The sequence below is a fragment of the Hoplias malabaricus genome, chromosome 1, assembly GCF_029633855.1.
Source record: "Hoplias malabaricus isolate fHopMal1 chromosome 1, fHopMal1.hap1, whole genome shotgun sequence".
In the NCBI taxonomy this organism is placed as follows: Eukaryota; Metazoa; Chordata; class Actinopteri; order Characiformes; family Erythrinidae; genus Hoplias; species Hoplias malabaricus.
In genome coordinates this window covers 44,332,892-44,357,125 of record NC_089800.1, presented here as the reverse complement: position 1 = coordinate 44,357,125, position 24,234 = coordinate 44,332,892, and the positions used below count along the sequence as shown (strand labels likewise).

The window sequence follows — 24,234 nt, the reverse complement described above, 5'->3', positions numbered from 1 at the left end:
CCACCTGTGCAGGTTTGTTATTGGAATTGCTAAAGATCACTGCATTATTACACGCCTTGTGTTGAGAGTGTGGCAGTGCTTTTGAATATTTTGTTCACTAATGATATTACTGTCAGTTAAGAATAAACAGGTCTTCTCTGTCATTTAAACTGATGACACACTGAAGACAGCACTGCTCTCTTCTTAAAATCATAATATAATCATAAAAATTACTTTTACTTCTAAACTTCAAATAATTTGTGTTTTTTTATTGTTCTTCAAATTCTTCTCCAATTCTTTTTCAGCGTCAGCTCGGGATGTAAAACCATATTGTTGCTGTCCAATAAAAATAATAACTTTATAGGAGAGAGCAAAATGTTTCTTAACTTTGGATGGAAGTCAATGTAAAAACTGTTTATTCCAAGGAATTTTAGAGCATTCCGAGTGGTCCATTCATCATGAAATGTTTACACAATGTGAATGACAACAGATGTGCGTGAAAGATGTAGTAAACTAAAAATAAACCATTTGAGACACAGCCTCTGCCTTTCTAGTGGCCAAAACATGAACTGTGGCCAGAGATGCTTAGACCTGCTCAAATGCAAACTCAAATGTGCCCCAAAAATGTGTCAGGCAACAGTCATTTTTGCACAGTAACATCTCTGTACAGTTCTGATTTGCAATATTTGCCAATCCTAAGTTAATGAAACACAGCCAACCAGAAAAAGAAAGATGCACTCTTTTGAACAACTTATTATTTTGTGGGTAAAATGACAACACAAATGCTCAAGCTGTGCATCCCTGCTCTCTATTAAATGAGAAAAAAATGCATGAGTCTGCACAAATACGCTGTTAGACAAACAAGTCATGCAGACTTGGCTCCTCCAAACCGTATTCTAGCTCAGGCAAACGCTCCAAATAAGCTGCATGGAAAGTAGTATACAAGCCCAAAAAGTCAAGAAGTAGTAGTTATAACAGTTCGACTTCCTATGTGGCCTTGACCTCTGCCAGTGGCTCAGCAGTACACTGAAATAAAGTTTACCTTGAAAAATGAGCTGCAGAAAACAACAGCACACAGGTTTTCAGGGTTACTGCTGTAGTGCATAGTCCAAAGAGAAACTCCAGTTCTCTCACATTTCTTTAGATTTAGTTGAACACTGAGGGTCAGTAACTGCTGTGACACTGATTAACTGCAACAGGACACAGTGCAAACAAATAACCTGCTCTGAAATGAGCTAGGAGAGGCCACGCACGAGAGGGACAGACTGTGAGCAAGAGAGATCTGCACATGGAAGTTTCTATTAAAATGAAACCTCACTGAGATTGCTCTGTTAATGTAATTTGTTAGAACAAGTGATTCAAGCTAGACTGAGATTACCCTCTTACAATTGTCTCACTTCCAGACACTGGAGTGGTGTCTTTGAAGGGCGAACACAAAACAAATCAATTGGAGACACATTCAGAAGCACTCATATATTATACATTAAAGCTGCAATCACTTGATGCCTTATAAAAGCAAATTTGTAACAGTAATTTTACCCAAGTTTATATTGTGGGAAATGGAAACATCTGCTCTCACATGGCACAGTAGTGTGGAATATCACTAGACAGACCCCCCCATAACATCAATCAACATACAAGCTCAGTAAGGCCAGAGTACAGCATTGTAACAGGACTGTCATCAAATATAAGTCACAGAATTTGTCTTCTGTCATTGTTCTGCCCACCACTGATCCCCAACTAATTTCTTTTAATGAACAGAGAACATGTCCATTTTTTAGCTGTGGTGGATTAGGCGCAGAATGGTTTTTTTAAACAGCCCTCTGCTGCTCCGAGTTAAAAGAACCCCCCGTAGTGGACGCATATACAAAGTAATTTCCAGAAAAGTGGGGACACTTCCTGAAAATGCAATAAAAACTTAAATCTGTCATATGTCAATACACATGAAAATGTATTTAACAGACAAAAGGTCAAAGAAAAGATTTAGTTTGACAGCTTTTAATGACTTTTAATATTTTACTTTTAGAAAGTGTCCACACTGGAGATTTCTGGAGATGAGGTTTGCATTTTTCAATTACAAAAGCAACAAATATTTAGTTTTAAATGAGCTGTATTATGAATCGTGAGAGAAACAGAGAGAGAGAGAGAGAGAGAGAGAGAGAGATATTGTGGGATGACGTAGTGAGAAAGAGTACAGGCCAGGTCAGGACATTGTGCACTGAAACACAGAGAGGCTAAAGCCCTGTGGAGGAGTAAGGGTAAGTAGAAAGAAGATGAATAGACACAGAGAGAGGGGGCAGGCAGGTGGTAGGTGGCTGGGGGATCGATAGGGCCGTGATGAAGTGCTGAGGGGGCGACGGTGGTCCCCAAGGATGTGCAGATTGAATGCTATCTGCCAGCTGAGGGCACAGTCAGTGGGATTTATCATTGGCTGCTCTGATGAAATTCTGATGTACTCCTGATGTACAAATTCCAAAGCAGATGGAGGTGCACTCACCATGAAGGGGTTTCCATTTCAAAAGCTACTGCTGGACAAATACAATGCAGTCACCCCTTATCAATTTTTAAACCTGGCATTAGCATTCTATTTATATATTTCAATGCTGAAGGAAGTAAGGTTATGAGTTTATAATCTGTGCCGTAAGAATAAAGATCTAACGGACATAATGGGACTCACCTTTCTTTTTTTGAAGGCCTGTCGGGCAAGGTATCCTCTGCAAGCAGCCTGGAAGAGTGTGATGTTGCGCCTCATCTGCATGTCCCTCTGCTCCTCCAGCTTAGCCAGAACACCGGCTCTGAAGAACACCTGCGCACACAAACCCCACTGTAATGTCCACTACACACTGGCTATGGTACACTGCTGCACTACTTTGAATGCAATGAGAGTGCTCATAAACATCAAGACTAAGTTCATTTTAAATGACAAGTACCTCATGTAACTGGCCTGTAACTCTCATGTTCGTCAAAAAGCTCGAGAAGGGGGACTATTTTTGAAGGGTAGCAGTCTAGTGGTTTGTTTGAATGCCCAAATTAATTTTATTGGGCACCATGCGAGCTGTGCCCATGAACCCAATCTATGAACTCAAACCAGCAGAAATGCGTGGAATTAAAAAATGAACAGCACTTGTTAACTGGCTTGAAATGAAACCACTGACAAGTCTAATACATATTTTTAGAGAATTTAAATTTGGCAGTAATTTTAACTGGACATTCATGACATTTTATATTCCTCCAAAAATGCATGCTTGGTCAAATTTATCAAATTCCTGTTAAATGACTTGGATTGGGATCAGAAAAAACACATCTCGGCATGTCTCTACTACTACACTATTCTGTATTTGAGTGAAATGAAAGACAGCATAATTGACAAAGGAACACTGATGCATACAGATAAACTAGTGCCTGAAAATCTATTTTCTCTACCACAGTCTTTCAGTTTTCTTCTTTTCTTTTTTGCATAGCTATATAAATAAATAAATTAAAGAAGTAGAAAAAAAAAAAACAACACAAACAATATCTGCAGGGAAGCCTTCTGGGGAGCTTGAGGTTTCCATATCAAACTCTGCCAATGCACCGTTTCCCTTGCAATTTTCCACTCGGTGACAAGCGTGTCAAACTGAGGGGCGCAAGAGCACAAGTGTGGAGAAGCCCTCCCCCAGTTTTCTGTTCTAATAAAGAGAAGCTGGAGTGAGCCGCTCTTGTTTTTCAGCATTTCCTTTCATCCATTGCTCCAGACACTAATTACATTAGCATACTATTAGTATTAATGGCAGAGTTAGACCCACAGAGTCTTGTTTGCTGCCTTTGGTGTGCTGTGAATTTTATACCTGAAGTGTAGAGGGAACACGGCTAAGAGAAAAGGCCTTAGAGAAGTTCTGAGGCTGCAGATTCAATTACTTCACATCTGCGAGAGAGCAACAAATGTCTCTTGATTGAGCTTTTATCTGAGGCTGCTCCGGAGCATAATCTTCCTCTTCAGATCAAAGCTGGGGAGCCTTTCTGTACAGCATGTTGCACTTTGTTGTTATTACATCCAGCATGCTCTCTCAGAGCCCCCTTCCATCATGTCTTGTAGGAGAGTGGAGAGTTATGGAAAGATGCCATATTGATCTTAACCCTGACTGAGCTCAAAGCCTCTGGCATTCTGCTCACACCCCCACCGCAAAGTAAGTGGGAATAAATCACAATACATTTAACCGCACTATCCCTCCTACGACCCCAAATTCCACGTAACTTTTTCTCACTGAGCCACATGAATGCTATTTGAAGGCCTGTGAAAATCACTAACACCACCTCAGTGAGACCAACGGTAAGCCATCTTCATTCCTAAGTATGTTCATTGGCAGAGCTGAGCTTTCGTTTTCAGCATCTGGAAAGACGTACTGCCAAATTCACTGGACGCTACTCCACTTAAGACCTAATTCTGTGTCTTTTTGAATCTAATATATTTGTTTGTTATTTACATTGCTGCAATTTGCAAGCCAGCAGTTTGATCAAACAAGCTTTCGTTCCGCAATAAAGCCTTCCAAGCTTCCATTAAAGCTAAAATTGTTACAGACATCCAGTTAATACATTAGTTAATTCCATTGAAGCTACCTTTGGTAAACGTCTTGAGGCAGAAAACAATTCAAAGCTTAAAACAACAAGAAATATACATACTGAAAAATAAAAATAAAAGTTAAAATAGCATTTACAACACCGTCTTACATTGTTCACACAGCTCAAATAAGTCTAAACACATATTTCCATGGTCAGAAATTCCAAGGGTAAAGGCAATTATAATTTGCATTCACCCTTGGGTCAGTTGCATTGTAGTTGCAGTTGTAATAAGACCTAAGATGTGTTTTAAGCTTTCAAAAAAAAAAAGAACCGAAAAAAAATCCCGGTGCCATTTGTTGTTAACATTCTCATTGTGCACAACAGCTGTGCTCACAGCCACACTGTCACATGTAAGCATAACTATTAGAGCACATTACATCACCCTAAGAAGTGTGTGAGAGGACACTTTCTAGTTAGTTGGAACAGAGTGTTGACACCCACGTTGAAGAAGGCTGATGAAATCTCGGAGTAACACCAGCAGTTTGTGTTGATGGTGGAGGGGTGGTACACAGGGGTGACACTTGGGTCAGAATAAGGCCCTCCATAACACAGACTTCACCTGCCAGGCTGTGTGGGAGCTCTACTGTGGCCTACGACTGTCCATTTCAGAATGGACAGCTGTAGGTCAGCAGGTTCATCTGAGCAGAAAGCCTTTCTTAGACAGATCACACAGCATCATTCACCATGGTCACTCAAAATATGGGACACTTTACTCTGAGGACAAAAATAAAAAGGATGAAGGGGAAGAGAGCATTTTGCCCTTAAGAGATTAAGATTCTTTGAGATGCTCAGGGAGAGAGGGAGGTGGTGGTGGTGGAGGGAGGTGGTGGGGCACAGAGTAAGCCCTGGTGACTGCTGAAATACCAAAAGTTCCATAGTTTAATAAAGCTTTATTGATATTTGTATTCTGCTTATCCTTCGCTGTCGGGATGCCTTCTGATGTTTTCTCCAATAATTCATTGGAGAGTTATTGCTACCCTCCAGCCATCAAATCTAATCTATTAGATCTGAATGAATGTGCCTGTATTACCAATTGTCACCGGCACATTCATCAGTGATGGAAAAAAAATTAGAGAAGCAAAGATTCAAACTTCTCATGACTATTTTTAGAGATTTTACAAAACATGTTTTGCTTGCAGTTTGAGAGCACATTAAGGACATCTTAACATTTAAATTTTAAAAATTCACATTGCTAGAGAGGTTTATTAAATGAAAACCGATGACAGTTGCTGGTCTATGTTGTTGAACAAATGGGAAAAGTCATATTTCATCAATTAAAGAGAAAATCAGCTGAATATAGTCTATATATTTAACTTGCGAAGGCCTACAGTCGTATTTTGGTTTAGGTGTGAACCTTTAGGTTCATTCTCGGTTTCAGTCAAGAAAGGTTTGTGTTTATAGATCTTATAACAGAGAATGCATAGCCTTGGGTGAAACAGCAGCAATTACATTCTCCACCATCTTGCTTCATATTCATGTGACTGCACCTCTGTTCCAGACTATCTTGACACATGATTACATCAGAATTTATACAAGGTTATATCAGAATATACTCTGTGAAAAGTTAAACAGAAATAAAAGAGCCAAACGTAATTTCAGCCCAATTTCATCCTAGAAACTATTTCTTAAACAATTTGTAATTTTCAGCTGAACTGAGATCAGTATTGTCCCAGCACTTATGAATCAGCGTAGGTTTCCTCCTACCTGTGGCGCAAATCTCTAAGCAGAGATGTTCCCTGTTCCCTCACCCTCCTAATCAGCTATTTATCAGCCTGTCGCTGTGTTGGCCATCTTTTCTGGCTGCTGTTCTTCTTCTGAAAGCACAATGGCTTGCTGCGCTGATTGCTGTTTTTTGTGGGTTACTGGCGCATGCCAAACTAGACCAGCCCAAACAGAGAGCTGCTGCCTGCCAGGATCTATCACTGCGATGAAAGAGACGCACAAAGGGGGGGCAGCACAAACTCAGTTGTAATTGCAGGTTGCACAGGTAGAGACTCAGAGCACATCCAAGCCTACCAGCTGCTGGCCAAACTCTCGCCTGCTGATCTAGAGAGGCAAATACAGCCTAATTGTCTTTCGCACTTTGAGATTTCAGCAAATGGAGACTGACCAAAAAAAAAGTTCTAGCTGAATTTACATCTGTAGAGCAGAAGGCTGTTTTTTTCCCTCTACTGGAGGCAAAAGAGGCACAGCCTTTTGCCTGCTTTGCCACAACAAGCCTTTCTCCAGATGTGAGAGCAGCAGCAGCAGGGATTAGAGGCAGCCTTCTTTGAGTGGTGTAAGGGGAACTGAACAAGTCGGCAATCTAAATGGAAATTATGCCATCTGTTCAGAATGGATCCTTATGACACACGCTGAATCTGTGTGCCACATACTTATTTTATGCACTGATCTGTAACATGGGATGTGTACAGCACATGAATTCTTGTTACCTGAAGATTCATGTCACTACAAAAAAAAAGAGGATGCACTTTTAGTCTTGGTTGTAAGTGCTGTGCTGATTTTTTGACAAGCACACAACTGCAAATATCAAAAAAAAAAAAAAAAAAATCAGTGCAGTATGGGAGTCAGATATTTGTGCATATTTATTTTGTAGTTTGTATATATATATATATATATATATATATATATATATATACACAGCACTGTCCTAAAATAAAGGGGTGGGACCAGTTTTTTCACCCTCACCCAGAAGTTACATAGTGTAATTTCTGCAGTGATGAGCACAGAGTAGCAACTCCAGAGGCTCTATACCCTGTGTTACAGGTGAGTGAAGCATCACAACAATCTTCAAGCTGTAATATTAAGGTAAAAAAAAACTACCTAGTTTTCCTTTAAGTGAATATTTATACTGAAACAGATGCTTTAAAAGACAGAGATCTTACTCTGTACATTTATTCTACAAGGGTCGATCAGTTACATTTTTAATTAGCTTGTCCTTGCTTATGATTTTATTCATTCTGGTGAATTTATTAGTTGTAATTAGCTGTATAGCTAACAATTCAATAGGTTTCATAACACAATGTGTTCAGAATTTGGTATTCTCAGAAAACCATGAACAAATGTCTAACAAAGGAAAATCGTGACTACAAATGACTATAATTATATCGCAGCAAACCTTACTAGCACTGAGTGCTGGACTGAGCTGTTGACTGTTGCACATCATTAGCAGGCTTTTGTGTTAAAGCATGGCAAGTGCATTTGATGACATAATTAATGGCAGCTCCATTTCCCACAGTGCTTTTTTTATATTGCCACAAAAATCATCACCACTGTGTTGGACTGTGATATAACTAAGTCATTATGTTACATGCTTACTATTAAATAACATGTATTTTTTTGATGCACTACGATCTGGACATTGCCAGAGAAGTTAAAGGATACAGGAGTGAAATTAATTGAACAAAAACTTTAAAGTCATGTTTGTTTTCTTGCAGTTAGGTCAAGCAGTTCTTTCATATGTTCAGAAAAGTGTTGGATTTACCTTCTTTATCATTTTGCATTCTTTTTGCTGTTGTTTATTGGTGAATAATTTAATGTTTTATATATTTATTTGTGAACTAAACCACATCTTGCACATTTTTCTGTGCTATTTAGAAGCCATTACTCACCCTGCTCAGGCCCATATGATAGCTGCTTTTTTCCAGCTCCAAAGAGTCCAGTAGCTCCTCCACAGCCTGAAATAAAAGTATACACAAACACACACAGTGAGATGGGCATGGGAAGTCAGGATACTGTCTGCCTGAGAGCACAATGAACACACCATGTCATAGCACTGCGAGGCGCCATAGCGACAGTGTGTTGACAGGGGTGCTCTCTCAACATTCATCTACCTTGGGTATACTGGGACAGAAATAACAGTCTCTCTGTCTTCAGCCCTCACTTCATTCACATTTGAAGGCTCTTTGCATGGCAGGATGTCATATGAATAAACCACAGGGCAGTGAAAAGACCAGCCTCTCAATGGCCGGCTGCCTCGTGGGCAGTGCCCACACATGGACATTAGAGAGCAGCTGAAGAGCCATGCACTCATTGCTGTTCAGTGGAAGCAGGTTCCCTAGACTGAAGAGTCCTCAGCTCTGAGGAAATACATCTGGTGGTCATCATAAAAAAATAAAAAAAACACTATCATTTGCTCTGGGAGGCATTTCAACTGATATTTACACATTGCAAAAAGAGCTCATGTGACACTAGAGCTTTTTAAACAGACATGTGGCACATTGATTAAAACTTTTGTGTCATGTTAAACATCTTAAATCTTGTCACTAATATTTCTGTTTCTCTTTATGACTTTCTTGTAAAAGTACAGAAGTCATGCATTTAACTCAATAAAGCATTTAAGCCCATTGCATAATAACCCTGAGCCCATTTTTGGCCCTGGGGCTTTCATTTCCCTGAGAAAAAGTAAGTAAGGAGTACTAGTTGGTACTGATAGAGGTGTCACTAAAGCATTTGATTAAAGTTGTTTTATTTTTTTGTTGCTGAGACAGCAGAGGAAAGAAGGAAAAGAGATGAGCCGAGCAGGCTATTACTCAACACTACACATCAGAGCCCCCAGCACTGTCATAATCAATTACACAGCACAACAGCTAATGTAGAAAGAACAGGAAGCAGAAAGACACACACACACACACCAGCTCCAAACATACAGACTTTGTGACTCACCCTCTTTTCGTCAGTAACAATGTAGTTGCGTCCATGCTTTTTGGTCAGGTGAGGTGCTAGTACGTCAAAACGGCGGCGGAACTCAGAGAAGACCATGTGGTCAGGGTAACCTTGGAGAAGAGGAGAGCCAGAGGCCATTCAGCTTAAAGTGAGGTTTATAAACTTGGCTAGGACACAGAGAATGCCAGATCAACACAAGGACACAGCCACTAGTCAGAACACATTTTCAGGGCCAAAAGCGCTTATATCCAGAGATTTCTGGCAACCTACTTTCAGGTTTTAGAAATTTATAGTTTTACAATGACATGTTTAGATTTTTGCTTTTACAATTCTCTGAAGAAACTTGAAAACAGAATTCCACTTACAAAAAATATGAAAATATAATTGTGCACCTTATTATAAAGGAAAACATAAATCTTGGTGCTGCAGAGCACAGTAAGTATTGAGCAGTTGCAAGATTTCCAGCTCAAACACACCTTAAATATCAGGTGATGAAAATACTGTCAGAAATCAAAGGTAATACAGAGATCTTTTTGTTTACCAATGGGTACAAATGGTTAAAAAAAAAAAAAAAAAAAAAAAAAGCTTCAAGGTGAACTTTAAAGCTTTTATTCACATTTCTTGGGGCATATTTGCACCTTTTGATTTATATTTTTAAATATAAAAAAGTTAATTAAAAAATGTAATAAAAAATAATAAAATTAATTCAATGAAACCTAAAAAATGTGCAGTTCAATAAATTTGATATTATAGTTGAATAAGTTGATAAAATTACATTCACTAAATAAAGGTTATCTTTGCATTCACTCATAAAAAGCTGAAGCATACGTTTCATTTTTCTCTTCGTTTTTGTTCTTGTCTAAAACTTACCCTTGACCTGCGTTTGCAGATTATGTTTTCCCTTCAACAAAGGGAACAAGCTCTGCTTAAAATATATATCAGACCAGACGTGTGGGCTTGATTCCTACCTTGCCGATATATACGTAGAGCATCCAGCAGTTTGGAACCTCTGAGCTGAGCTCGGAGCAGTACCACATCCAGCTGCATGAGGCCTGCCTCACAGCTCTCTCCATGGGCCTCACTGTCCCCAGAGCGAGGAGAGGGAGCCCCCAACAACTTAGGCTCCCCACTCAGAGCCTCAGACTTGGGCATCAGACAGTGCACAAAGTGTACTCTGGAGCGCCTCACTGTGTCTATCAAAGCATCCTGCAAGATCACAACATCATCACCTTAGCCCTGTTTTTCTGCTGTGGTTAAGACGTATTCTTTAAATTACTGAACTATTAAAGGAGCAATCAACCATTCTCTGTATGTGATGTGAGGGGCTCACTCTATGGAGCGTAAACAGGTTAATTTAGCCTCTAATGCTAGTTTTCTGTTCATGTTAAGCAGCACTAAAGACTAATAAGAAGCCTTGTACAGACCACTTGTAGCTTGATCTGGATGCAGAGGGACTTCTTCTTGACTGCAGCCACACCGGTGGTGAAGGTCTTCCTCATGCTGGTGGCTCGACGCAGGGCTAGCTGAGAGCCACCCTCTAGTCCAGCAATTGACCCGGACAGCACAGTGGCCCCTCCAGAACGCCCCATAAACAGACCACTGATGTTCTTCCTGGGTCAGGAAAATCAAGCAAATGGAATGGAAATGATCAAATTGTTCACATTTTTAAATATTTAAATCATTAGGTGTAATCAGATTAATTCAAGGTGCTTCAGTTTAGAAAATAAAAGTCCTATTCACTGTTAAACTCATGGTTCATAAGGAGATATGGCTTACTTCTGTGAGTCCTGCAGCAAAGTGGCAGCGTTTTGTGACGCTGGGTTCTGTTTGGCATGGCTCAACCATCCCTGAGCATTGTACTCCACCCAGTCTGTGCCGTGACTATGGCCCAAAAGAAAGTGATGGGTCTTGTCACTCTTTAGGAGCAGGTTGGGACCTGGAGGAAAGGTAGGACATTGGTATTGAGAGAGGCCCTATGTTCATAAGCGAGAGTCCACCTCCTGTGTTTGCAGAGTGCTGAAGGAACTGTGTTGTGTTTCTACTGTGTGTGGGAGGAATCTGAGTGTGTTGAGATGATGCTGACCTTTGGTCTCTCCCTCGGTGGGGCCATAGTAACTGAAGAGGCGTTCCAGAAGCGTCTCCTCAGAGCCTCCAGGCTGCAGAGCCTCCTCCTCCATCAGCCACAGTAACCCCCGCGCCTCATCCGTCCGAGCCAGTGTCCTCACCTGACACACACATTTGTGTTTTAAAGTACACCATAAAGAGCCTTTTTATTAGCCTTAAATATATTAGTCATCTGATCATGTAAAAAGCAGTAACCATGTCAGCAGTGCTCACAGAAAGGTACAGAGAAGTTTATAGTATCCTAAAGAACACTAGTACATATTGAATAACTAGATGTTGATGATCTTAAAAGATGCTCAGCTTCCATCTGGATGTCATTCATCAGTCAAAAATAGCACCAAACAAATAAATGTGTTTTAAAGGGGACATATTTTAACCATTTCCCACAAGAAAACAGTTCCCTGGAGTCTTAATGAAATGTCTATTAGATTCAGCCACTGCTTACTTCAAACACAAGGCACGCAGCAGTAGTGTGGTCACGATACCAAAATTATGACTTTCAATGTATTGTATGTAATGCTCAAATTTAAAACAACTGTTCCTACCATTTTCGTTATCTATTATCACTCCGATTAGAAGATCATTTGTCGTTTTTCCATTTTATAGCCATGTAGCGGTTCAATATCGAGCAACGCATTCTTATAGTGAAATCTCATTACAAAAACGGGGAGTGCTACGCAGAGACTGTCTGTAAACTTTGTGCGATCTCTGGACGTGGCATTGCCCCTACCGCAACAACAGTTTTGAGTTTGGTACAGAAATTCGAAGAATCTGGATCAGTTGCAACCAGAAAATCGCCCGGTCGAAACCGTAATGTTCGAACGCAAAAAAACATTGCGGTAGTGCAAGACAGTGTGAAAGTGAGCCCCGTGAAGTCGCTTCGCCATTGTTCACAACACCTGGGGATGACAACATTTTCTGTGCATCGAATACTGAAAAAAGATCTTCATATGCATCCCTACAAGATTCAGTTGACACAAGAGCTGAAACCAGCAGATCATGCAAAACGGCGAAGATTTGCCGATTGGATTTTGACTATACAACAAGAGGACAATAAAAAGAGTTATCGTTAATTTCAACGATCGGATGACTGCCTGCAGAGAAAGTGGAGGTGGTCATATGCTCGATATCATTTTTCATTATTAACTTCAAGCATATGTTGAATGAAATTTAATAAAAATTTTGAATTTTGCTTCGATTTTGGCTGATTTATTGCATTTTTTAAAACTTTGTACTTTATGAAACAGCCTTTACTTGCATTTGTAAATCAAATGTCATGAATGTGAATCAGTACCTCTCTGTGCCAGAGCAAACATTTTAGAGGGTCCAAATGTGACAGTGGGAGGTTTTGAATGAGGTGGAAAAAATCCACACATTCACCTTCTCTGCTGCTTGTGTGAATCTCTTTTTGCAGTTGCGGACTTATGACGCTGTTTTGACAGCAAATTGATGGACCAATAGGAAAGCTCTAGCTGGACCAATGAGATCACAAGGTTTGTTTAACCAATCAGAACAAATCACTGGTTTTAGTCATTTTCACTTTGTTCTCTTTTATCTTAGTTCTCGTTTTTAACTTATTTAACTAGTTATTTTATGTCTCCATGCTCCTAGTGTTTGTTTTGCTTAATGTAATCATTTTTGCTCTCACAGAAAAGTGGGTCCCGCATTGTGATTTGAAAGACTCAGATGGGTCCAGTGGCATGACTGAAGGTGCTCAGACCACGCAGCATGATAATTCTGAAATGCCTGCCATCTGCATAAGATGCAGCACAAAAATCACAATGACTCGTTTTATCCCATGTTTTCAGACTTAGATCAAACAAATATAAATGGACAGTTTTATTTTAAGGTTTGTGGTTTCGAAGGAGCTGCAGATATGTGCGTTAAAGTGTTTTGTTTACCCTTTAAATGTGGCTGTTAGTGTTTGTCTTAACTTTGCTAGTTGTTTAATATTTAACTTGCTTCACTCTTTCAAAGTAGGCAAAGGACATGTTTTATGCATCATATAAAACTCAAGAATCTACAAAAGTTTTGATGGGGTCTAAACTAAATAAACAAAGCTTGCAAATACTAAATTTGGAAACAAATACCTACATAAACAAGTACCCGAGTATTTGAATTGCCCCCAAAATGATACAATTTCATACAAGAGCATGGGCCAAGCCTACAAAATCATCTAAATACAACCCAGGCAAAAGGGAAGCTATTAGCCTTGGAGTCCTCATTAAAGCCTCGTGTTAAAAGAACAGCTCCAGGGCAGTCAGGCAGGCCTTTTTAAACTTTTCACTTTGTCCATCCACTTAGGCAATTAAAGGCAGTAAAGGCTTGCCACAGATCTCTTCTTATCACTCCATATTAGTGTGCTGACACTTCACAGAAACTGTGTGATTTAGGAAAAGTCCCTAAGTGGATATCTTTATTTAAAAATAACAATAAACAAATACATTTGAAAAAAAAAACACATTGTTAATTTTGTGAAAATATAAATCATTTTCATTTTGTATTTTCTAACAAGTTATGATTTGTACATAGTCTAGATAACTTTTATATCACTTCATTTTTAAAAAGTGGTACCCAAAGGTAAACTACTTCTATAAGGTGAGAAAGAGATAGAGAGTTAGTGTGTGTGTGTGAGAGAGAGAGAGAGAGAGAGAGGGAGAGATTGAAAGTGCGCTAGAAAGAGTCTCATACACTATTGCTATGTCTGAACAACACACAAGCACATTTGCTACAACAATCAGCATAAATGTGGTCTCCTTTGTGTAAAAGCTTTCAAAGTGGCTTTCACTGGGCATTAATTCAATTGGTAAGAAGTGCCTCTCCATCCACAGTGTGAATGACTATAGACCTCTAAAGCAGCAATATTCATGATGTGCAATGAGAGTGGAGCAGTGCAGTCATGCGAAAGGCAGCTGCTGCATCTGTCCAGAACTTTGCCCACAGGCACTGCTCCACAGAGACAGGTAGGAGACAGATCACCACACTAATCTGCACATTACTGGAGAAGAAGGAGGTGCTTACCAGAGCTTGGGCTGAGGCCTGGTCTATTGCTGCTACAGACAATGATGTACTGGACTCTATGTCATCTAATGCAAGCTCTATATTTTCCTAAATGGGGACAGAGGGGTGGTTAGTTCACTAATATTAAAACATGATTGATTTCCTTGTTAAAGGTTTGCGAGTGGTCCAGATTTCCACATTTGTCATCATTCATTTACATTTCTTGCCCTGTGACCAAAACACAAGATTTTATAATGTTCTATTGTACAAAATCAAAACAGCTTTGAAAACTGCTCAAACCAATGAAAATTTAATTATCTTTAATGTGTAGAACCAAGGAAACCAAGAATGGCAGTACTCAGTCTTATATGAAAAATACAATACTGCTTAAAATGCATTTAATTTACAATTTAATCTAAAACCCCCTTAAAATGTCAGGCTTATTACATCTCAAACTTATTATTTAGTAAACACAACAAATGCAATGCAAATGGCCAGAAGCCTGGAACTGCCAGCCAAAATATTTAAGGGGTCAACAGTGTTCTTAAATCTCTGTGTATATAATACAAATAAGAAATATTTTGCTCACAAGGCAAGTACATTTAATAACTACATCAAATCATTGCATTAAATTTATTACAGGAATCAATAGTATAGATTATTCATAACTAAGGTTTCTATAATTCAATACAATTAAAAGAAAAAACAAACCAGGAACTTAATCGGAAAATGTATATAAACAACCCATCTTAAAGAAACAGTCAGGCATTTTGCCGCCAGCAAAAAGTAGCAATCCATATTCAGGAAAATATTAACTATTTCATGCTTTTACCTTTTTTTTTCATAAATTGTGAATTTCATGAGATCAGATTGTTTCATAATGTTTAAGTGGACCAGGTTTAATACTGAATAACTACTACATCCAGGACACTGGCTGTCTGTGTAATGAATCTTTCATTCCGTGAAGAAGAATTATCCCAAAAATTTGCTGACTGCTCCTTTAAAAAATAAAAAAATTTGACACCAGAGACTGTAATAATCTGTTATTTTTTTTGTGTCTCAGTGACACTATACCTCCTTGTAGCGCTCCAGCTCCTGTACAAATGTGCGTTCGTGGAAGAGGGTCTGCAGCCGTTCTTGAGCATAGTTATGACACAGCTCCTCAAAGGTGGCGCCGCGGTCCTGTTTGGTCAGCCGAGGATTCTGAAAACCCGGGGTGTCCACAATTAGTAGAGAGCACAGCGAGTGCTGACTGGACTTCAGAGCTCTGAAACAAAACAAAACACTTTCATTTACTTATGCTCAATCAAACAAAACCTTCGAGGTGTTCTGAATTAATCCTTCAGACCCTGTGAAGGACTGGCGCCCCTTCAGGGTGTGTTCCTGCCTTCGCCCAATGATTCCGGGTAGGCTCCAGACCCACTGTGACCCTGAACTGGATAAGCAGTTACAGATAATGAATGAATGAATGTATGAATGTAAAGTCAAGTTTCACAAAAAAACAACATGAACGGAAGCCAACAGTAGATACTGGACAGGTTGCTGGGTATTAATCCATAAAAATGTTTTTAAACAATGTCTTTAATTAGCATTTATCAAAACCGTAAACCTATGTTAAAAGAAGTGCACTAATGCCCATGGTGTTTTCAATAATGCAAAAAGGCTTTAAAGTAATGAAGTATACATTCATTGTCTATAACTGCTTATCCAGTTCAAGTTTGCGGTGGGTCCAGAGCCTACACAGAATCATTGGGCACAAGACAGGAACGCATCACAGGGCAACACACACTCACACATTCATCAAGTATACAGTTGAAACTATATAGAGAATCATGTAGCCTTGGTTTTGGTTTTTATTTGTGCAAATAAAATAAAAAAAACCTAAATAAACATTGAAAAACAAATCTGGATTTTTCAGAACATCCACAAAAACTTGTGCAACATCCGCAAAAGCTTTCAGCTACACTCCATTAAGTTCATCTGTGGATGTGAGAGCTAAAGTGCACTGCCGATTAATGTTATTAAGAACAGAAAATGGAGCTGACCGGTTGACTAGGGAGATGACAAGAGTGAAGAGCTCAGAGTACAGTCCAGCAGCCATGGCCTCCAGACATTCCAGAGCTGTGATCTTTGGACCTAGGGGCATCAATACCACATACACTTGAGTAAGACACACAATCTTTGATTCTACATGCATATTAAACAGACACTATATACACATATATTTGCACTTTCATTCCATTCCTACAATGAATAAATTCAGCTAATGTACACTTTAAGCATAAATCCTGCTCTAGAGGAGGTGAACATGGGGCTAATTTCACCATGTGCAATGCGAAGTGTCAGACAGATGTGAGCATTGGACAGTGTAACTACATTGTCTAGAGTGATGGGTGTCATTCAAAATCTTTGGGATAATTTAGAGACTCTGATACTAGCAGAGAGTTTACCCATTAATACTTTTAATCTGAGAAGAAATCTCGGATGAACAAGTCTCCACAAACCTTTGAATATCATTATCAATCCCTTTGCCTTGTTCAGCATGAGCCTTAACCTCACATAGTTACCTCCACAGACCTGTTAGAGGGTCTGTTCTGACCTGTTCTATTAAGAATTCTTCTCACATTATAAGGCTTTGAAACTCTCTTTGATCAAGTGTATAATTTAAATGTAATGCATCCCCAAAGGTTCAAAGTTTAGCATTTCCAATTTACCTAAAAAATGCCAATTTCTTATAGCTGTTAGAAATTAGGAATGAAAGAAAAAAATGAAGCAGAGATGGAGTGAATTTACAGTCAATCCCTGATATCTGAAGTGTAAGTGACGATCCTGCCTGCGGCTTTAGGTAATGAGACATAAGCCAAATTGTCTTCATAATCATAAAAAAGAAAAGCACCAGCTCTAAATGTTAAATGTTCAATTTGGTCTGCAAATAAAAAATTTAATTTTCTTTGAATGTTAGATTGCTCTTTGAACAGAATATTCTCTTTGTACAGAATATTCTCCTCCATCTAAATTTGTAATAATGTTGAATCTTTTTTTCTTTTTTGGTTTCTGATTGTTGCATATGATATTTTCTAACTTTCTGGATGTACTTTTCCAAAGCAAAGCTTTCAGATTACAAGACTTCAGACTTCAAGTCTACATTCAGTCTCTAGGGAGAGCCTGATACCTTTTGCCACTTATCATGGCTAAGAACTGCCAACAACTGCAGAAATAGAAATTTGACTGACATGCACAAGGACCAACCATAAGTCTGCTACTTTAGCATGATGTATAGAAGGAGACCATTTTTGATTCACGTTGGACCAATACCAGAGCCAGTACCAGTGATACACAGAAGTGCATTTATTCAGATATAGAACTGGCAGAGCGTCTGTGGCTGAGACTAACATTCATATAACACAAAGCTGCACATCAAGTTATGTTTCATAAGGCAGCAGTAGTGGGTTTAACTTACACTGAGTTGATCAGTAATTTTTAAAACACAGTCGAGGTCTAGATTGATGTGCATGTTCAGATATGATTATAGCTGAATATCCAATTAGTCTGACCACTGGGATTAGGGCGCTATTAATAAAGTCGTACCACTTTCAAACATAATAATCAAACATAATAATCATTTGTAACACAGAGATAGAAAGGGCAGCAGTGACCTCTTTTTTGTCTAATAGAGAAAGAGTCAGAGAACTTACAGAAAATGTCATCGTAAAGAATAAGCTTAGACCTGAAGTGTAAATTAAGTGTTTTCACATGTTGAAGTCCACGCCACAATATAATTAATGTATAAAAAGTCACTCTGTTGGTGGTTAAATGGTTAAACCTATTAACAAATATGTGATAAATCTGACTGGGTAAATGTCAACTGCTGAGGAAGACAAAGTAAGGGCAGTATCTGGTATGATCTGAGGTTTAAGAGAGTAGATTAGTGTGGGTTCACTGTTTGGCAAACAGCAGGTCACCGTTGCCCTTTCTATGTGCTATAACTGATTATTAATGATTTTTAATGCATTAACAACATATTTAGTAATTGATAAACAGATTTTAAATGACTTATAAACCTTTATAAGTGTAGTCTTATCCAGAAGCAGCTTTATTAATACCACATTTAAATATATGCTGGAGTCTATGAGTCCGTAAGGTAAGCAGGCTCGTACCCGAGTTGTCTCCACCCCCAACGTCATCAGGCCCCTGGCGGAAGGAGGTGGATCTCTGCAGGGTTCCTTTGGACTGGTGTTTGAAGATGTTGGAGGAGAGCTCTTCCAGGGTGCAGCCCAGCAGGTATGCCGCCTTCTGAGCCCACTCATGACGTGCAAACTGCTTACGGCCGGCTGCCAGATATGAACACGTATTAGAAAAAGGCCAGTGTGGTACTTATGGCTTTACTCTTGTACTTCTCAAAGCATGACAGATTTTCTGTGACTGGAGTTTACTCTCTCTATCTATCTATCTATCTATATATATATATATATATATATATAAATGAAAGTGTTAAATCTTCACTGGCAAAACCAAACCTAGTGTCCCTGTGGCAAAACTAGTGAAGCAAAATCTGTTCTTAATCATCAATATAAGTTAATAGAACAAAACTTTAATTGGTTCATTCTGGAGAGTTTTAAATAATCTGTTAATTAAAGCTTTGGAAACAGCTTAAAATACAACTGGTATCATTAAAACATACATGGACTTACAAGGTTTTATTGTGACACAACTGAAATGTAAGTTGACTGAAGTAAATGTATTTATATTTGTAGCTCTTAATTCTAAGGCAAGTTTTAAAAGGTCCCTGTTAAATGTACTTTATGCAAATCTTTGTATGCAAAAACAAAACAGACACATTGTAAAACATCACAGAAAATATATCCGCTTTGGAAGATCTATAGCATTAAAACAGCTTTTTAAAAGTTTGAGAAAAAGTTTGATTTTACAGTCTTTACTCACAAATTAAACTTAGCACAGAGCAATACTAGCAGAGGGGAAAGGCAGCAGAAGCAAAAATGCAGAAGAGAAGGACACAGGCTCAGAGAAAACGAACAAGCGCGGAAGACAAACAAGGCTGGAGAGCCAACAAGGCTTTCATTTCAGTTCGGATTATGTGTGGTAACAAGAGAAAAGCAGTGAAGAAATGAAAAGTCTACAACACGGGGGGGGACATCATAAGCAGCGGAGCTTTGAAAGACAACAAAGTTAGGATCCCACTGCCCGCCTACACCCCCGATGGTTTAGCTCGGCTCCGAGACAGTCGGAGACATGCCTATCGAGTGATGAGAGACAGAACCGAACGGAGAAGCAAAAGAACAAAGAGACAATAAAAATGCAAATGAAAATGTCTGGCAGCAAAGATAAAGGCATTAAGAAGTACCGCACACATACAAGAAGTTAAAAAAAATAGTTGGAGGGTTCAGGGTTCAGGGTTTTTTTGTTGTCCATTTACCTTCTTCAGTCTCTGCGTTAGCCGCATGCAACATGCAAGTAGAGAAGAGGAAGTTAGAACATGAGCTTTACAGTTTTTAATAATCTATTTTGCATATTACACACAGAGACAATCACACACTCACACACTAGCTCCCACCTGCATCCAGGTGGGAGTATAAACACTGTTGTGTGGAAACAATGCAGCTTTGGTGTAGGTATTCAACAACACTCTTAAACACAAGCACTCCGTGCAGAACTTGTGAGTAGCTGCATGCAGTCAGTCACTCTCCTCCTGCTGTCTGACATTCAAGTTCAATGCACAGTTCTTCAGTCTCTATAGAAAAAAAATCTACAGGGAAGGATAATACTGCCCCCTGCAGGCTGACTCTCAAACTATTTTCAGCAGGTCTGTCCTTGGCATTGTTTACATATGACATTAACATCCAATCACCACGATTGGACAGGGGTGAACACGTCATGATCCAGCTACGACTGTTCACCTTTGCTTTTCAAAGTCAGGTAATGAATAAATCTCATTTCTGTAATCAAACATATCCTTTACTAACAGACTAAAATAAACTTCTAATCAAACAATTTGACTTTTTGAGAAGTTCTGGAAGTTAGTATGTATTCAGTGTTTTTTTTCTCCATATTGAACATTAGTAGGGATTTCAGCCACATGTGATATTCGAATTTACACATTAATATTTGAATAAAATCAAACAACACAGCATTTGTTTTTGTATACAATTCACACAGCATTGGTATTTACTATTTACACAGCAGTTAGTAACATGTTCTCCTCTCCTTTTCTGTCTTTTTATATCTATTTATAACATTTATCATTTTATATATAATACTGTTCATTAACACTAAGCCTTAAGAAAAAGGCTACAACTGTTACAACTCAGATTGAGGGGTTATGTACATTTTAATTTCTTTAAAACGAGAATGAGTAAGATTAGAAAAGCCCAATTGTATGTAACTAATTTTCTTACTTTACTATTAAACTAAAGGAAAACAAAAACAAAACAAACAAACAAACAAAAAAAACTAACCAGGTCCTGCACACGTTTCATAACGCCAACTACATTCTGGAGGTTCAGAATTTGAGACATCTAATATTAATTTAATATTATCAGTGCAGAAGTGAAGAAAAACAGCCTAGTACTTCCCCAGTTGCTGTGGGTGAGGGCAATACATACATCATCAAAAAATGATTTGAAATATCAGATAAATCTAACAATCTGTTTTGTGCAATCCTTGTGCATACCTACAAGTAAGCTTTGCATTCACGTGTATGCAGTTGTTTTTAACTGATGTATTGTGGTTGATGGAGAAACCTCAGGGCAACAAGGAGCTTTAATAGTGCTTCATTTAAATAGAATTTTACAGCAGATGTTTTGGGACTTTGTGAAGGAGAGTGAACCACAGGTATGCACCACGAAAGTGATCAGAGACAACACAGGTTTACAGGCGCACACATTAAGACCGAAGACCAAAAAAAACCCACACAAATACAGTAAAGTAAAACAAACAGTGAGACAGAATATACAGCCAGTGAAATACAATGATGAAGGAGCTTATTACCGCATCCATCCTGGACTGCAGGAGGAGGGGAGGCAATATATAAGAGGCCATGAACAAGCCTCCTTAACACAGAGACATTTGTCTTCATTAGAGTAAATGTAACATACGAAGAAGCAGTATATATGCACACACACACACACACACACACACACACACACACACACACACACAGAGGCCACTCTGACAAGGCTCCACCACACGCCTGCTATCCTCCACATCAGAGAATCTCATGCATTCCCTTCTCTGCGCTCAGTGAGCAGGCTGCTGCGCTCAGCCTCGCTAACGTTTTCATTAACGCCAGCAGCATCTGGGCCTGTTCGCACTTCTGAAAGCTTTATCTCATTAAAGCAGATTTTCAAACTCAAGGGATCTGACGTGCACACAAAAACAGTGTTGTAGAAAGCATAATGTATATCTACAGCTTGCCGTCATAGAAGTAATCAAGAGTTTCTATGCGCCTTAGTATAGAAGTAAGTACTACATGGACACTGACATGGAATTAGGCTGCAACGCATAATATGGACAACAAAGTTCTGTGCAAGAGTCAGATTTCACTGTTCATTAACTTCTAGCCAACACTGATTTCATTTTTAACATCAGGCAAAAAAGAAAATCTATAGACCATCATTACATCTTTTCAGGGATCTAGCATGTGGACTGGGTCCTGATTTGATTTTAACCTTGTTTCTTTACACTTGGTTGTCAAAACTACATCTGATTGCATTGAAGAGTATTATGCAAATCAGTTTTGTCCAAGAACCAAACAGTCCACTCCTCCACAGTTCAATTTTAGTTGTTTGGAGGTACTCACAATCCAAAACACATAAATGATGTTGAGGTCTCGGCTCTGTTGTAGCTAGTCCTTTGTTCTCAGAACAGTAACCATTTCTTTGTTTCATTTTCAAAAGATCTTTTTTTTTATCTCTTTTCTTTTCCCACTAACACCTTTCTAACAGCTCCATGTTCATCCATGTTCTCACAGTGAAAGGACAGGCAGATACACTGTGATTTTCTCAGAATGATTAATATGTTTGAAGCTGGCTTTTCTCCTGTCTTTGGAAAGACATTTTCTCACATATATCTCCAGAAAGAACAAAAACAGCACCTAATCGTTGGTTGACAGGAAATGTAGAAAATTCAGGACGGTCTCTGGACATTTTGCCACATTATGAGCAAAATGACTTTGCTAAATATTCATCAAAGAACATGAATTAGTTTGTTTGCATTGTTAATTTGCATACTGCAGCCTTTTGACATCATTAACAACAATGCCACATAGCTGTGTTTTGAGCTGTACCTTTAGTGGCCCCTGCTGCTCCCAAGTGGTAAATAGCCCCCAGTATCAGCCAAAGAGCCTTCTGTTCTTCAACGGAGATGCCAAGCACCTTCATCGCAGCCTGCAGCTTGGTGAACTGCTGTGCTGCCTTCTGCTTGTCCTCAGGCTGCACAAACATCCATTAATATTGATTGTGGTAAAGATTTTGGTCAAATTAACCATACAGCTCTATTGTTTGTGAGCTTACACCAAGGCCCTACCTTAGTCTGAGGCACAATCCCAAATGTGTTGTTATCAGAAAAGTGGTTGAAATGTAGCTCAGTTCTGTAAGAAATACAAAAGAGAAATGTTGTTCCTTATAGAGAAATGTTTGTGGACATAATTTATTCAATAAATACTGCATATGTTATATACTGATAATACTAAATACTGTTGTATTTAAAAATGAAATGTGTTTTCATGGCAACTGTTGCAAATTTAAACAAGCTGGAAAAAACATCATTATATGATTAAATTATGACCAATTTAGCAGTTTTAATGACAAAAATGTAAATTTCACCATTGCAATTGTTTTACTCGTTGTTGTAATATTCATTGTTTTTTAATCATTGTTGTACACTGCTAAAACATATACTCTTTACATGAATAATTAGGGCTGGACAATAATTCAATATCAATTCATAATCGCAATATAAAATGTTTCAATATTACAATATTTCAATATACATTATTTACAGCAACTGTCACTGACTGATGGCCATTACAGGGCACTGTCCAGTTCACAGCCTTCAGTTTTAAAGTTAGTTTAAAAATATTAATATTGACAAAACAAAGATGTTTATGTTTGAGAGTAATGTCTTGTTTCTTGTTTGTTTTGGGCAGTTTTTCTGTAGCTTTTATGTTATTTATATCAATATCTGAATTATAGTCTATGAACTAAAATTTAGAAATATATCGTGATATAGATTTTGGCCATATCATCCAGCTCTCAGATTAATGTCACAAACATCAACATAAAAAGCCTCTCAGTCAAGTGAATCAGTTAGTGATAAGTCACAAGCTTGCCCTGATTAAACCTCTATGATCTTAAATTCCATATTTAGCCTGCCCTGGATCTAAAATCCCAAACTAAACTTGCCCTGGAACAAGTTCGGTGTGCAGTGTATGTTGCAAAGTGCCCCAGGGAAATGCAATCCAGTGATATTAGATCAAATGAAGAATACATTTGACAGTCCAAGTCAAAAAAGATACTAGAACAAGTCACTATGCTGTTGCTGCTAATTACCACCAGGCACTACTAGAACCTACACCATCTTTACCACCAACCTAACACTTACACAATATTAATAATACTAATAGTTACATAACAAAGAAGCTAATATCATTTGATTTTCAGACAAAAAAAATAAAAATAAACATCACTTGGGGGGAAGCAACGCAAAATTTCTAACTGAATTGGATTTTTGTCAATGTGCTCTAAATCAGTGTTTCTCAACCCTGGTCCTGTAGGCACCCTGCCCTGCATACGTTAGTGGTTTCCGTGCAGTAACACACCCACTGCAACTCAAAGGATTTGTACATTAACT

General features: G+C 38.6%; 1 protein-coding gene across 1 annotated transcript in view; it reads right to left on the bottom strand.

Annotated features, from left to right (window-relative positions):
* The window catches only part of myo18ab (myosin XVIIIA b), a 117,748-nt gene that overhangs the window by 37,630 nt on the left and 55,884 nt on the right, over positions 1–24,234 (bottom strand). The window contains exons 10-22 of the mRNA XM_066663775.1: positions 22,909–22,972; positions 22,670–22,814; positions 18,525–18,698; positions 16,413–16,503; positions 15,442–15,634; positions 14,389–14,475; positions 11,327–11,468; positions 11,020–11,179; positions 10,668–10,854; positions 10,212–10,449; positions 9,244–9,353; positions 8,190–8,255; positions 2,657–2,785 (exon numbers count right to left, since the gene is read on the bottom strand). Of these exons, the coding sequence (XP_066519872.1) occupies positions 2,657–2,785; positions 8,190–8,255; positions 9,244–9,353; positions 10,212–10,449; positions 10,668–10,854; positions 11,020–11,179; positions 11,327–11,468; positions 14,389–14,475; positions 15,442–15,634; positions 16,413–16,503; positions 18,525–18,698; positions 22,670–22,814; positions 22,909–22,972 (1,786 nt within the window). The remainder of the gene's footprint in view (positions 1–2,656; positions 2,786–8,189; positions 8,256–9,243; positions 9,354–10,211; positions 10,450–10,667; positions 10,855–11,019; positions 11,180–11,326; positions 11,469–14,388; positions 14,476–15,441; positions 15,635–16,412; positions 16,504–18,524; positions 18,699–22,669; positions 22,815–22,908; positions 22,973–24,234) is intronic.